Genomic DNA, 14,946 nt, shown 5'->3' with positions numbered 1-14,946 from the left:
TTTTGTTGGAAAAACTTCTCCTTTGCTGATAACCAATGCTTATTAGCAATGGGTTATCTCTGCCTTGGCAATGGTTCTATGTATCATCAAGCGATGACAAAACAAATTAACATTACATAATATGCTTAATTGTTATTCCATAAAATTCTGGTAATTAGATATTTAATATAGAACAATACATTGATCTTGTATTATATGGCTATCCTCCCCATTTCTTGGTGCAATTTAAGGAAAATATTCTTACAAAATTTTGCTTCCTAAATCAATCTACAGATACATACTGGGGTATGTTTAATCTGAAGTTCATTGCATAATATAAAGTACTACTACAAACTCATCTATCCAGTTTCTCTCAGTTTAGTATTATCATTAGCTCTTCCTCTTTATAAAATCCTTACTGCTCTCTGCTTGACTTTCATTTTAAAAAGAGAAAACTGCAGGTATACAAGTAAGGGTCAGTCTCACAATGAGTTGTTAACATATGTTATAATGGAAAAACTACCTATGTCAACTGGATAAAATTGCCAAGTACAGGATAAACAATGCAAACACAAACGAAGAATTGGTACTCGAACACCAACAAATTAATTCTATATTAGGGATGTGGCCAAGTATTGGTGTCGGTGGTGTCGGCTAGTTTTTGTGGTATCGGTATCGGTGAATTTCTGGCCGATACCAGCCAATACTTTTGTCATTAGTGTAGGAATTTAAAATCCTTCTAGGCTTGCTAAAATGTATATATTACCAAAGCCCACCAAATAAAGCTTGGCATAATATTAATTTTCTGTACCTCTTTTCATTTCTAGGAATTATATTGAATATTATCTTCAATAAAATTGCAATTTTAACTTAGTTCAGATAGTCCAAGTCCAGAATGAGTTGGAACTTGCAAAGGGATTTGTCCTTTTATTGGAGTTGTATGTTTTGTTAATGAAACAAACTATGGGCCTTTCTTAATCTTATTTTTATTTATGTACCAGCATCTCATTTTCTTTGGGATTACTTAACCCTTAAACGCCGAGCCAGTATTTCCAAAAGTGTCTCCTGTATGCCGGCGGGGTTTGGGAGTAAGCGCCGAAGCGGAAAAAAGGTTTTTTTTAAAAATCACAGCACGCTTAGTTTTCAAGATTAAGAGTTCATTTTTGGCTACTTTTTTTGTCGTTGCCTGAAGTTTAGTATGCAACCATCAGAAATGAAAAAAAAAAATCATTATCATATATAAATATTGCAATATATGACAGCACAAATGGAATTTTTATTCTAAAATTAATATTAATAATACTTACCTGTATAATTTATCTAGCCCTAAATCCCCAAAAACCGCACCAAAATTTACCACATTGGCAACCCTGTTACCTCCTATTCTGTCCGCCAGTTGGCAACACTGTCGTTGACAGATACGAAAACCTTCCCTCAAATCAGTTGTGATAGGCAGATCGTGGGGTAGGATGGGTGGGACTAGATAAATTATACAGGTAAGTATTATTAATATTAATTTTAGAATAAAAATTCCATATTAATAAACATTACCTTAATATAATTTATCTAGCCCGATTAACCACATTGAAAAGGAGGAGGGAATCTGAATACAATTTCCCCTTCGGACAGAATAGGAGAAAACAAACAAAGAAATATATATCATAGGCAGTCAAAACTCAACCCAAGGTCAAAGATACTAACAACTCAAAGTCTCCTACCATAATGCCACCAACTGCGGTAGCACAGGACAAGGAGTAAGTGCATAGTCAGTCCGTCTGTACTAAAGTCAGGTGACCGACCAGGTGACCAGTCAGACGAATTGCGGACAGCAAGGCTGCACCCTGAAGACTATCAAGCACTATTCTTTCCCTAAAGGATGAGTGTCTGGACTGTCTGGGCGATTCAAAGCTAAGCAAAACCTTGGGGGTGTATCAACGCAACCCGAAGTCGCCAGCAACGAATCGGCTCATGAGCACTCCTTAACTCGAGCTTCTGGTGCCAAGAGAAATAAGGAGCGCGGCGGAGCAAAAAGGCGATTCAGTCCCGAAGGACGAATGCCCTGACAGTCCAACCTGGTCTCATGTTACACGATCAATCGGGGTGTTACAACGGCAAACCGACTTCGTCAACAAGAAACTCAGGGCTACTAAATGTCGCCTGATCTCACACGAGTGTCTGACTCCGAGAAGACAGGTGAGACAAAAAGTAGATGGTGAGCGAGTCACCAGATGACAGCAGACGATCCATCGACTAATTCCCTGTCCAGGACAGTGGAAGAAGCAGGAGTCGTCAGGACAAGCGAACCAGTGGCTAGTCCTAGGTCAGCATCGATCTGGGGAGAAGCGTAGTCGCCAGTGCCGACAACCCAGTGGCTGGAACCATTTCACACTGAAAATGGAAGCAGCATGAGTTGCCAAGCAGTCAGTCCTTGTCATCAAAAACACCTAAATACCAAACTGCCTAATTCCCATTATAACTACGTCAAAAACTGCCATGGGTTATAATACAAAAACAAAAAATATATACAACAAAACAAAAATTAATGAATAATATACAGGTAGCAACCAAACGTAAAACAGGAAGACTACCTAATTCTCCTGTCTGACGACCTGTCCTGCCATCACCAACGGGCCCAAAGAACGAAGGTCGCTTAGAACTAGAGAAATATCCCTCAAGTAAAAAAGAGGCCAAAACAGAATTAGAACGCCAAGTCGCCGCCACTCAAGCACCTTGGCGACTGAGACGTTCTTCATAAAAGCTACTGATGTAGCAACTGCTCTAATACTGTGTGCTCTCGGCGTCTGGTCTTCCCCAGCAGCCAAACCACCAGTTTTAACGATCAGATCTCTGAGAAAAAAGGATACACCATTCTTTGAAATAGGTCTCTTGACATTTCGGGGTGAAACAAACAGATGACGGGGACGACCCTGAATGTCCTTCGTGCGGCGTAAATAACATGAGAGCGCCCTAACAGGGCAAAGAACTAATTCCTCATTTAAATTACCAACAAAGTCGACCAGCGACTTCAGTACGAAAGCCCTGGGAATGGGATTATCAGACGATTCAGTCTTTGCGACAAATTCAGGAAGGTATGACAAAATCATGTCTTGTCCAGATCTGGCAACCAGAAAAGAGAGTGCCTGCAGTTCACCCACCCTCTTGGCTGTAGCCAGTGAGACAAGGAAGAGTGTCTTAGAAGAGAGGTCCCTAAATTTGGCAGAATTCAGAGGCTCAAACGGAGGGAACCTTAAGGCTTGAAGGGACTTTGTTAACGTCCCATGTTGGAGGCGAACACTGCGGCCTGGGTCGATATGGGAAAAAGATCGAAGTAAATCTCTAATGACATAAGATGAAGAGATCTCAGGAAGCCTTGCCTTAAAAACATAGGAAAGCATAGACCTATAACCCTTAATGCACGAAGGTGACAGGGCCCTGTCATGATGTAAATGAACTAAAAACTCCGCTACTTTTGGTAAGGAAGGTCTAGAAATTGAATGTCCTTGAGACTTACACCAACGTCTGTAAACCGACCATTTAGCCTGATAATTTACTCTGGTTGATTGCCGCCTGGCAAGAGCCAACTGTCGCAAGAACCTCCTGACAGTCTCCAGGCATGAAGATGAAGCATGTGGAGCCTCTGATGGAACCAATGAAAATGGGGTTGTTTGAGAAGATCTGGTCTCTCTGGCAGGCGAATGGAGGTTCCACCAGTGCTTCCAGAAGGTCGGGAAACCACTCCTTCTGTGGCCAGAAGGGGGCGATCAAGGTGAGATCCAGATGTTGGTTGGTACTGACTTTGTTGAGGACTGACCTCACCAGAGAGAACGGAGGAAAAACAGCATAGGCTTGAAGTCCCTCCCAGTCCTGCAAAAGAGAGTCTGTCCCGGCACTCTGAGGAGTCTGGTAAGGGGCGAAGAATATCTGGCACCGAAAATTCAGTGGGGTGGCAAACAGATCGACTGTGACAGGCCATTTGTTCCTGAGGCTGTCGAAGACTTCCTGGCAGAGTGTCCACTCCGACCCTTGAACTTCGTTCGGTCTCGACAAGGCGTCTGCTAAGTACATTGTGATGCCCAGGATAAACTGAGGGACCAACGTTAATCCCCCTGTCTTCTGCCCAACACAGGATTGATCGGGCTTCTTGAGTGAGAAGATCCGACTGTGTGCCGCCTTGGTTTCTCAAGTACGAGACTGCTGTGTTGTCGACAAAGATCGCGACAACCGACTCCAACAGTTGTTCCTGAAATGAAAGAAGGCCTAGGTACACTGCCCTCAGTTCCCTCCAATTTATTGACATGCTCCTCTCCTCCTCTAACCAAAGGCCCGAAGCGGCTTCGGAGCCCAGGTGTGCGCCCCAACCCTTGGTCCGAGGCGTCTGACCAAAACATTAGGTCCGGAGGAACCGAAAGAAGAGATGTCCTGACTTGAGGCGGTGAACTTGCATCCACCAACGGAGATCCTTCCGACATTGTGGAGAAGAGGCGGGGACTATCGTGTCCTCGGACTACAAAATCCCATGACTGGCGAAGTGTCGACTGAAGGGACCTCATTCTGAGACGACCTCCGGGAACCAGTTGGATGAGGGATGACAAATGGCCCAGGAGAGACCTCAAAGAGAAAATGGCTGCGTTACGGAGGACAAAAATTCTTCGATCAGACTCAGAGCTTGTCTATCCGTTTCTGAGCGGGAGAAGCCCTCAAAATCTGGAATTCAAAAACAATCCCCAGATAAGTTATGATCTGGCAAGGATTAGATTGGACTTGTCGAAGTTGACACGAATGCCCAACTCGACACAAAGAGACAGAACTATCTCCCTCGACCGGAGACATTTCTCTAGAGATTCGGCCTGGACTAGCCAATCGTCCAGATACCGAAGCATCCTTACGTTTAACTGATGCAGAATAGCTGACACGGAGCAATCACCGAGAAAAAGACCTGTGGAGCAGTGGTGAGGCCGACGAAACAAAGGGTCTTGAACTGGAAAACTCCCGAGTCCGTGAAAAACCGAGGTAACGGTCTGCTTCTTGGATGGATGGGGATTTGCAGATAAGCATCCTGCAGATCGATGGAAATCATCCAGTCCCCCCTCCTGACGGATGAAAGAACAGTCTGGACGTCTCCTCCTGAACTTGGACTTTAGAATGAACTTGTTCAAAACCGAAAGATCTATGATGGGGCGCCAGGCACCCGAGGCCTTTATTGAACTACAAACATCCGAGAGTAAAACCCGGGAGAAGGAGGAGCTCGCTCTATGGCATCCTTCTCCAAGAGGGGCCTCAAGCTCCTTCTCCAAGGCTTGACCCCTGATTGAGTGAGGGGAATAACTGCCGAACTCGAGAGGACGATTGGAAAGTGGAGGTCTGGAAACAAAAGGGATCTCGTAACCTTCCTTCAGGACCTCCACCACCCAAGCATCCACCGCTCTCCCCCTGCCAAGCTGACCAAATGGGCGGAAGACAAGCTCCTACTGCGGTCTCCAGGCGAGGTGATGACTCCTACTTCCGAAAATTCTTACGCAAGACAAGGAAGAAGAAGAAGAAGAAGAAGAAGGTCCTCCTGGAGGTTGAGCTCTTTCTCTGCCCTTGGAGCCACGCCAAGAACCTCTCCCGCGTTTCAAAGGTGAGCACCAGAGGATGAAGAAGAGGCACCCGCAACCTGAGATGTACTCTGAAAAAAGAGCCAGAAAGGAGGTTGTTGGGCTGAGCAGAAGGTACAGATCTGGTCCTAAACTTACGCTTACTCCTTGAAGGAACGGGAGGAAGACCAGAGGAAAAAAGCTCTTGATAAGGCCCACCAGTGAGCTTGGGAAGAGGCATCACCTTGATGTTCCTTCAAAACCTCAGAAAGCACAGAAATATCGAAAAGGAAATCGCCAAAAGGAAGAAGAGGACAACAGACGTGTTCTCTGAATCTCCGATACAGAGGAGGGTAACTGCGACAAATACAAGGTTACGCCTTAGAGAAACAAGAAAGGCCTGCATTGAAGCAGCAAGCTCGTTCTGATGTACAGAAGCGATTGAAATGGATGAGCATTTAATTTTCTCAAAAGAGGAGCATCAGGAGAACAAACCCGGAGTCCTTGATATACATTAAAAGCCCTCCGAGGACCACATATTGAAGGATTGAGCTTCTTGTAAGGAGCTCATAACAGCCTCCATGGCAATAAAATCTTCAATTGAGACAGAGACGAAGCCTTAGAAGGCAAGGGTTGACTTGAAAGTCGGACAAAACATCAGGATTTGGCTTGGGGGGTCGAGAGAATGAAGAATCATTCGCCACCTGGTAAACTCCTCTCCGGTGTCGTAGAAGAGAAGAGAGCTTCCTCTTCCTTCCCCGATCACCTTCGAAAGTTTAGCGGCAACGTCCGCCCCTCACTCTCGCGAACCTCTGGGCAAAGGAAAACGTAAAAATTCCCGTGACCGGAAGGAGGCCATCAAGAAAAATCCCTTCTGTAATACAACGAGGCAGAGGCTGCTTCTGCTCTTTAGGCCTCGCTTGAGGAAGAAAACTCAAAATTAAATCAAAAAGTTTCTTGAATTCTACATCATGACATCCATTCGAGGAAACATCAATATCACACGAATCCACGTCATCATCATCGTCAGATCCTAACTTAGAAACTTCCTGATGAAGTTAAAATCCTGACGACTAGCTAATCTTAGGTCTGACACTAATATCCCTCCCCCCTTCTCCTAAATAAGCGCCTTTGGCACTGTTACGGGACTAACAGGGGACACGTTGGGTAAAGATTCGTTAGGCACCTGCCCGGACCGGATCCCCCCTAGGCCTTCGCCACGACGGGGTTCACAAGCCGGGGTATCTGTCGCACCGTTACCCATGGTGCTGTCGACAGTACCTGACGAGGAGCTGAAAATGAATCTAAAAGTGTGTTAGACATTCTAGTAAAGGCTTCTTGAAAATTCTCTGACAGATTGTTTTAAACTTAGCCGGAAATTCCATCTCCTATCTAGACTAAGCTGTAATTTCTTAAATTCTGTTCCAGGTAGTTTCCATTGCCAAAATCTTCGAATCTACAATCAGAAATTAACTTCACTAATTACCGGTTGTACAGGGTGCAAAGCATCAATTAATTCGGAATCGGAGTCGTACGATACCGAAACCGAAGAGGGCCAGAATCATGAGCGCCCAAGTCAAAGAATTCGTTAGATACAGTTTAGCAATCGATTTCTTTTTCTCCTTAACCGATCTTTACGCTGCAAGATTGTTTGGCGTTTCATATAAGCAGTCATATCCTCGTCAGACCAGGGCTTACATACGTCACAACGAGAAGTCAAGTCACAAACCTGTCCACGACAAGAGCTACAAATGTCATGGGGTTCATACTCCCTGCTACTCATCCTTGTCCCACAAACCGGGCAGTTCCTGATGTTGCTGGCAGAAGGAAGCATCGTAATTTCTTGGTAAGCCATTGTAGAATTGGACAGGTCAGTAGTTCCGGGTCGCGCAAAAGTTCGTAATTTAAGATAAGAACCACAACAGAAATCAAAGTTAATTCACTATTTCGTGATGTAATGCGTGAGTGGTAATTCATATAAAGTCTCATTTAACAAATAATGAAAGCTTTAAAGGCACAAAAACAAAAGTTTAAGGAAAATTATAAAGAGCGGCCGTGATGTAAACAACACGGCCACTCGTTAACAACTGATTTGAGGGAAGGTTTTCGTATCTGTCAACGACAGTGTTGCCAACTGGCGGACAGAATAGGAGGTAACAGGGTTGCCAATGTGGTAAATTTTGGTGCGGTTTTTGGGGATTTAGGGCTAGATAAATTATATTAAGGTAATGTTTAATTAATAAAAAATTTCATATATAATTGTATACAAATCGTGCTGTGAGCAAAACGGTTAAAGCTAATGAGTTAATTTTTTTTCGTTGTATTTTACACTAAATTGTGATGATTTTGGTATATAACAAATTGTAAAACGTTCAAAGCAACACAGAGGAAATATTATCACAATATGATGCATGAATTTGTAATTCGCAGACGTAAAAAAAAAGTTGCTTTCAAAAATTCACCATAAATGGAAATATTGTGCTAGAGACTTACCGTTTGTTGCAAAATGAAGGTAATTGATTGAATATTACTAGACTGTAAGTGTTATAGCTTACAATTGCAGTTTTTGACCATTTTGGTCGAGTTAAAGTTGACCGAAGGTCAAATTTTTCTATTTATAGTGATTTATATGAAAATATTTCAAAACTGATAAAGGCTACAACCATGAGTTATATTTTGTTGTATTCTACATGAAATTGTGAACATTTTCATATATAAAACTTTATGTAACGGCTAATATAAAACGGTGCAAACATTACGACAATCTGATGAAAGAATTTCTGATTTTTTCAGCAGAGTTACCGCGTGGACGTAAGGAAAAAGTTTTTTTCAAAAATTCACCATAAATCCAAATATTGTGCTAGAGACTTCTAATTTGTTGCAAAATGAAGGTAAATGATTGAATATTACTAGAATGTAAGAGTTTTAGCTTACAATTGTGTTTTTTTACTATTTCGGTCGAGTTAAATTTGACTGAAGGTTGAAATTTTGGCACTTATCGTGATTTATATGAAAATATTTCAAACCTGACAAAAGCTACAACCATGGGTTGCTTTTTGTTGTATTCTACATGAAATTGCTCACATTTTCATATATAAAACTTTCTGTAACGGCTAATATAAAACGGTGCAAACATTATGACAATCTGACGAAAGAATTTCTGATTTTTTCGGCAGAATTACCCCTTGGACGTAAGGAAAAAGTTTTTTTTTTCAAAAATTCACCATAAATCGAAATATTGTGCTAGACTTTCAATTTGTTGCAAAATGAAGGTAAATGATTGAATATTGCTAGAATGTAAGGGTTTTAGCTTACAATTTGCTCACATTTTCATATACGTATAAAACTCTATGTAACGGCTAATATAAAACGGTGCAAAAATTACAACAAAGTGACGAAATAATTTCTGAGATGTGTCACTGATGCTTTTTAGTGCGAGAAGAAAGAAATTTGCGCATGCGCACCTGGGTAATGCTTGTAAACAAAACAACAGCTTGATCCATGAACTCCCAGCATCCCTCAAGGCGCGTGATTCAAAATTTTTTGCCAAGTAGGCCTATAACTATTTTTCCGTGAATATTTAAAAAAACTTTTTACCGTCGACGTATTTTACGTCAATTGAGCACCCGACAGGCAATTTTCGTCGACATAAAATACGTCCAATAGGCGTTTAAGGGTTAATAGAACCAATTTTTGTATTTTAAGGCGGCAAAGGATTAACCCTTCCATTACCAGGACCTTTCATAATCTAAATAAGTGAATCTGTTAACTGCTTCTAGCCAATATATAAATAAAAACTCAGAATAAAAGTATATATTAGTGAATTCAAGTAAGCACTACGTACCTAAATTTTAAAAATCTTCTGATGGTAGCCATAATATAAGCCAAACTGTATCCAGTTAATAAAGGGATTAAATACTATATTATACTTGATGTTATTTTTCAATATAACATAAGTCCTTGAAATTGTTTATATAACCCTTTTATATGACCTTTCAACTTTTGAACCTATATTGTACAATAACCAGAGAACAAGAATGATTTTAGTAACAATATATATTCTCCTAAATAACAATGCTATGGAGGAAACAGGTATCGGTATCAGCTTTAAAGTTGGTATTGGTATTGGCCAAAAATTTGGTATCAGTACATCCCTATTCTATATAATTAGAAAACTCTGGAAACATACTTTTAATCCGGTTGAGTTTTGAACCATAAGCAAGATCAGCCTGATATGCCAGGAGGAACGACAATGGAAGCAAAGGAACCAACGTTCCCGGTTTGCGTGTTCGACGGAACCTGTAATATGTATATAACGTCAATTAGCACTAACACACTCAAATTACAACTCAAAAAAGTACTAAACATTAGCTAAATTCTGACTTAAGAATGGAATGTCTTCACCAATGCTAGCAACATTAGAGCTATTGCAAAATAATGGTAGTGCTGCCCTTTGAATATTTTCTACATATTTTACAGTTAACAGCAATTCCACTTACTTCCTAATCTTAACTTACCCGTATACTTTACTTTTAACATTCAATCTAAGAGATACATAAAAAAATTTACCATATGCAAAATGGTAGAATAGGAGAATACTACATAATGGTAATATGATAGCTGGTAAGTACAGAAGTCCAAAAAGTTGAGGTGTTGCTGGTGAATTTACCCTATGGAGTCAAGTAGTACTATTCTTAAATAAAGAGGCACAATCTCTTACCCAGCTATCATGCCAATGCCTGCCACAATATAGAATGTCCCAAACCAATAAAGTAACTCTCTTGATCTCGCAATCTGCATGGACATCATCTTCTCGCGCATTTCATTTTGCATATGGATTTGTCTTTCAAGCTGGAAAATCATAGATACACATATTTACAATGATTAGTATACTTAAAATATGAATTTAAAAAAAAAAAAATTATTTTTTTAATGCATACCAAAGTTTACATATGCCTAATCTGTGCAGTTAGCACTCCAAGAACATTTTCCCATACAGGCAGTCCAAGTTTCAGTTATCGGTGCCATTAGGTGCCGATAATAGTTATGGCGTCGTAACAGACCTAACAGAGGTGCCATTAACTGAAACTCGGCACCATAAGAGCCATAAATTGCCAAGTTTCAGTTGATGGCGGTTTTTTCTTATCAGCACCCAACCGAGAACGGAAACCCCGCTGACAACCGGCAACTGCCTGTACTGCCTAAAGAAAAACCCGTAAATTAGTGAAAGTTCCTTCCTGTGGAAAAGTGAATACAGGCAGCCCCCGGGTTAGGACGGGTTCGGCTTACGATCTTCCGAGGTTAAGACACTTTCCAATTACGTATATTCATCAGAAATTATTTCCAGGGTTATGACGCCTACAACACTGCAAAATAATCAATATTTGAAGGTTTTTTTGATGAAAAATGCAATAAGAATGCATTTTACATACTTCTGAATGCACCCAAAGCATTAAAAGTAAGGTTTTCTTAGGATTTTTTATGATTTGGCTTTCGACGATTTTCGGGTTACAAAGCGTCTCAAGAATGGAACCCCCGTCGTAACCCGGGGACTGCCTGTAATGTGTTCCACAAAAATCTACAAGTAAGTGGACAGCGGAAATGTGAAGAAACACATAAAACAATGGGGGGGGGGGGGGGGGGGGTGGGGGGGGGGGGGGGGGGTACAGTATCATCCAAACGTTTGGGTGATACTAGAAACTGATAGCTATGTAATTATATACTACTTGTTAAGTTACTTATATAAAAACTAAATTAATTTGATCTATTTCATCATAGAGCAAGATTTGTTACTTAGTAAATATAATGTTTTGTAGATTTCCATCCATGTCACAAGACATAAGTTACCCATAATGAAATACTTCCAGAATATTGTTTTGATTACTGTCAGTAACGCTTAATAAAAGCTTCTTAATTTATCTCTGCAGACGTACTATACGTATACCATTTGAAGGTCCTGTTGATAGCGACACACTCCAGCAAAGCACTAAATTCAAGATTTCCATGATGCCAACAGGAATACTGGGATGTAAGTAGTTGATAAAGCCACTTACAGGATTTGTATGTACCTAGCCTATATCTTCTGCATGTAAGTTGAATTATGCATAATTAAGTCTAAATTGCAATATATTTATGGAATAACTACCTGTATTCTTTGAGTTTCCAGCATGAATTCTTGATTTTTTCTTGTTGCTTCATTCATGGCCTTGTTAACATTCCCCATTGTCCTGTTAAGTTAGTTTAGAACAAACTACAATACCTGAAAAATTAAAACAACTAGATTTAGAAATTGTCACTAAGAGTACTTCAAAAAGATTTATAATAACAGCACAAGATTCATAGAGATATATAATACTAATGTGATAAAAGCCTTCACCATATAACAATATAATAAGAAACATAAACATATTCATATCAAAATAAACCACTGCCTTAAACAGCCTTATGTTTCAAACTGAAGTTTGCAACCACTCTCTGATCTACTTTATACTCATTATGAATCATGAGTCTTCTCTGCTGGCACTTTAGTATCTGGTTTTCTCTTAATCATTTTATTTTCTGGTTTCAGTTGCAGTACACTTCCTCTTCTCAGGTATTTTTGAGCAGTTCCAAGTTTCCTGCATATGCCTAAGAAGTACTTACAGTAACCATTTACTTTAATGTATTATGATACTTACATTAACCATTTACTATAATGTATTATGAAGAATCACTACAAATATTCTTGTATCTTCTGAAACACAAGCCCTTGGGTTAATCTTCTATGGCACCAATGAGCTCTAAGCAACACTCTTTCAAACTCTGGTTTTCTGCCTTTCAAAATGCTAACAGCTTATGTTCAAAGTTACCAAAAACATTGCCATCAAGGTGTTTCTCTATCTTTTACCACCTTGAACAAGGGCATTGTTTTTTCTGGTTGATGTATTACTTATTTTGGCATCTTCCAAAACAAGTATTACATTGGACACCCATTGGGGCAGGAACAGATGCCCAATAGCTTTAACAATTTTGTTAAAGTTCTAAAAAATGTTCTTTACTGTTCATAAATCTATACTTTGTTTCATAGCTCACGTCGTTATGGCGTTTAACAAGTACCAACCTTACTAGTACATACTCACTGCTCAAATCATATTCTTTGCCTTCTAAATGTAGTACACAGTTAGAAGGCATAGGTCCTCATATCTTAATCCATTCCTGATAACTGAAATTTTATATTAGTTTATCTTGCAAAGTAGAGGCAATAATCAGAGGAAAAGAGTAGAGTATTTCCTCAAAGATAGTCAGATGAATTCTCCATTTGACATATAAAAGACATTATTTTTTAGGATCTTCAGTATCATTTCTTATAAGCAAGGCAGTCATTGTCAAACTGATTTAGAATGCCTTGAACTGAAAAATGGCCAACGGAAATATCCAGAGACTTAAATTTAAAGTTGCAATACAACTGTAAAGTAATAATACTGTGGCCTGATTCCTGCCAGTTGATGTGTGCAATATTAACTACGTTTTGTTTATAGGTTTGTTTATTTTATGTACTTTATGTTTATGAAATTTATACCCTTTTGTTTATGTTTTCACATTCATCCCCAAGGGGCTGGTACTAAATACGGCAGCTATTTTGCACATAAACTGGTAGTTGCCAAATTGGAGGGGTAGAATAGTAGTCTCCAGTTTTACCAAGAGTTCTTGGTTTCAGTTCTCCACTACCTCAAGGCTACTCAGGAAAATGTCAGCCATGCTTTCCCAACCACCCACCACATTAACCACATTGCAGCAGTACCTGCCATTATAAAGAGCCAGTGATTTTTCATTGCCTGGGAGAGGCGCAAACCCTTAACATCCTAGTACATGCCAAGACACTTGATCATTAAACCAGAAACCAAAATAAGAACATATTAAGCAGTAATTTGTTGATTATGGTACAATTACTAGCCAACATAACAGAAAAAATATTAAACGTGCAGGAGCGCTGCAAACACAAACATTAGCCTGCATAACAGTAAATTAAGGACATATTTCAATGGGGATGTATCTTAACGTAACCATCTCTAAGCTTAACCATTGCCTGGTTCCTGCCAGTCATCAACCACAATATTTACTGTGTATTGTTTAAGTCTATGTCCTTTGTTTATGTTTATAATATTTACTACCTTTTGTTTGTTTTTACATACGTAGGATCTACGAGTCAAACTCCTTAAGACAAGAGTCACATCCCACCCCGGAGGCCTGAGTTCCCTGGGTGGGCAAGACCTCTCGAAGCTCCTCATTAGGAGAGATATTTCCATGGAGGAAATATCAACTCCTTGCAGCTTAAGGACTAGGGCCAGGGTGGCTGTATTCTTTGACTGCACAGACAGAGAGGAGATTCTCTCGGCAAAGACAGATGAGGAAATCTGCTAACTGCTGAAGAGTGGCTCTGAGCGGAGAGAGACCCCGTCTACGACACCAACCACAGAAGACGGACCACTTTCCCTAGTATACTGCTGCAGAGGACTGTCTGAGGTATGCAGCCATCTCTGTTGTTGCTCTGCGAGAAAAGCCTCTCGCTCGCAAGAGATGGTGGATAAACACCAGCCATGAAGACAGGGAATGTACTACCTGGTGGTACCGTGCTACGTGTGGTTGACACGGCAGGTTGTGCCAAGGGGGAACCTCTCGTGGTGCCTCTTAGAGAAGAGCCAGCAGGTCCGGATATCAAATGGCTTGAGGCCATTTGGGTGCCACCAGAATCAACCGAAGATTTCTGGTGAGCAGCACCCTGCTGATCACCTTGCGAATCAGGCAGAACGCGGGAAAGGCATAGATTATGAGGTTGTTCCATGGGTGTCGGAACACGTCCTTTGCAGCTGCCCATGGGTTCAGCACAACTGAGAAGAAAACCTGCAGTTTTTTGTTGTGCCAGGTGGCAAACAGATCCACTACTGGATGCCCCCACAGGTCAAAGAGCCTTTCTGCCACGTCTGGTTGAAGAGACCATTTGGTCCATTTCACCTGATTCTGGCGGCTGAACTTGTCTGCCACTACATTCCTCTTGCCTGGAATGTACCTGGCTGACAGCTCTACCGAATGAGCTATGGCCCACTTGTGGACATGCATTGTCAACTGGTGCAATGGGAGGGACACTAGGCCCCCCTGTTTGTTGACATATGCCACTACCGAGGTGTTGTCGCTCATCAATATCACTGAGTGTCTCATCAGTCGTTCCTGGAACTCTTGGAGCGCGAGAAATGCAGCCTTGAGTTCCAGGAAGGTGATGTGAAGGTACCTGTCGTGATGGTTCCACACTCCTGCAACCAGCATCTCTTCCAGGTGTGCACCCCTGTCATCTAGCCACAGGCCAGGTCCTGCCTTACTTCCTCCATGAGAGGAACCAGGAAGGATTGTGGATCCC

General features: G+C 41.0%; 1 protein-coding gene across 7 annotated transcripts in view; it reads right to left on the bottom strand.

The window, feature by feature from the left end:
• Positions 1 to 14,946, bottom strand: part of LOC135225183 (plasminogen receptor (KT)-like) — a 121,086-nt gene that overhangs the window by 92,046 nt on the left and 14,094 nt on the right. For all 7 annotated transcript variants that reach the window (XM_064264461.1, XM_064264464.1, XM_064264466.1 and 4 more), the window contains exons 2-4: positions 11,701 to 11,814; positions 10,276 to 10,406; positions 9,745 to 9,854 (exon numbers count right to left, since the gene is read on the bottom strand). In XM_064264461.1, the coding sequence (XP_064120531.1) occupies positions 9,745 to 9,854; positions 10,276 to 10,406; positions 11,701 to 11,778 (319 nt within the window). In that variant the 5' untranslated portion in view covers positions 11,779 to 11,814. The remainder of the gene's footprint in view (positions 1 to 9,744; positions 9,855 to 10,275; positions 10,407 to 11,700; positions 11,815 to 14,946) is intronic.

Source organism: Macrobrachium nipponense, chromosome 13 (genome assembly GCF_015104395.2).
Source record: "Macrobrachium nipponense isolate FS-2020 chromosome 13, ASM1510439v2, whole genome shotgun sequence".
Lineage (NCBI taxonomy): Eukaryota > Metazoa > Arthropoda > Malacostraca > Decapoda > Palaemonidae > Macrobrachium > Macrobrachium nipponense.
This window is presented reverse-complemented; position numbering and strand designations above follow the sequence as displayed.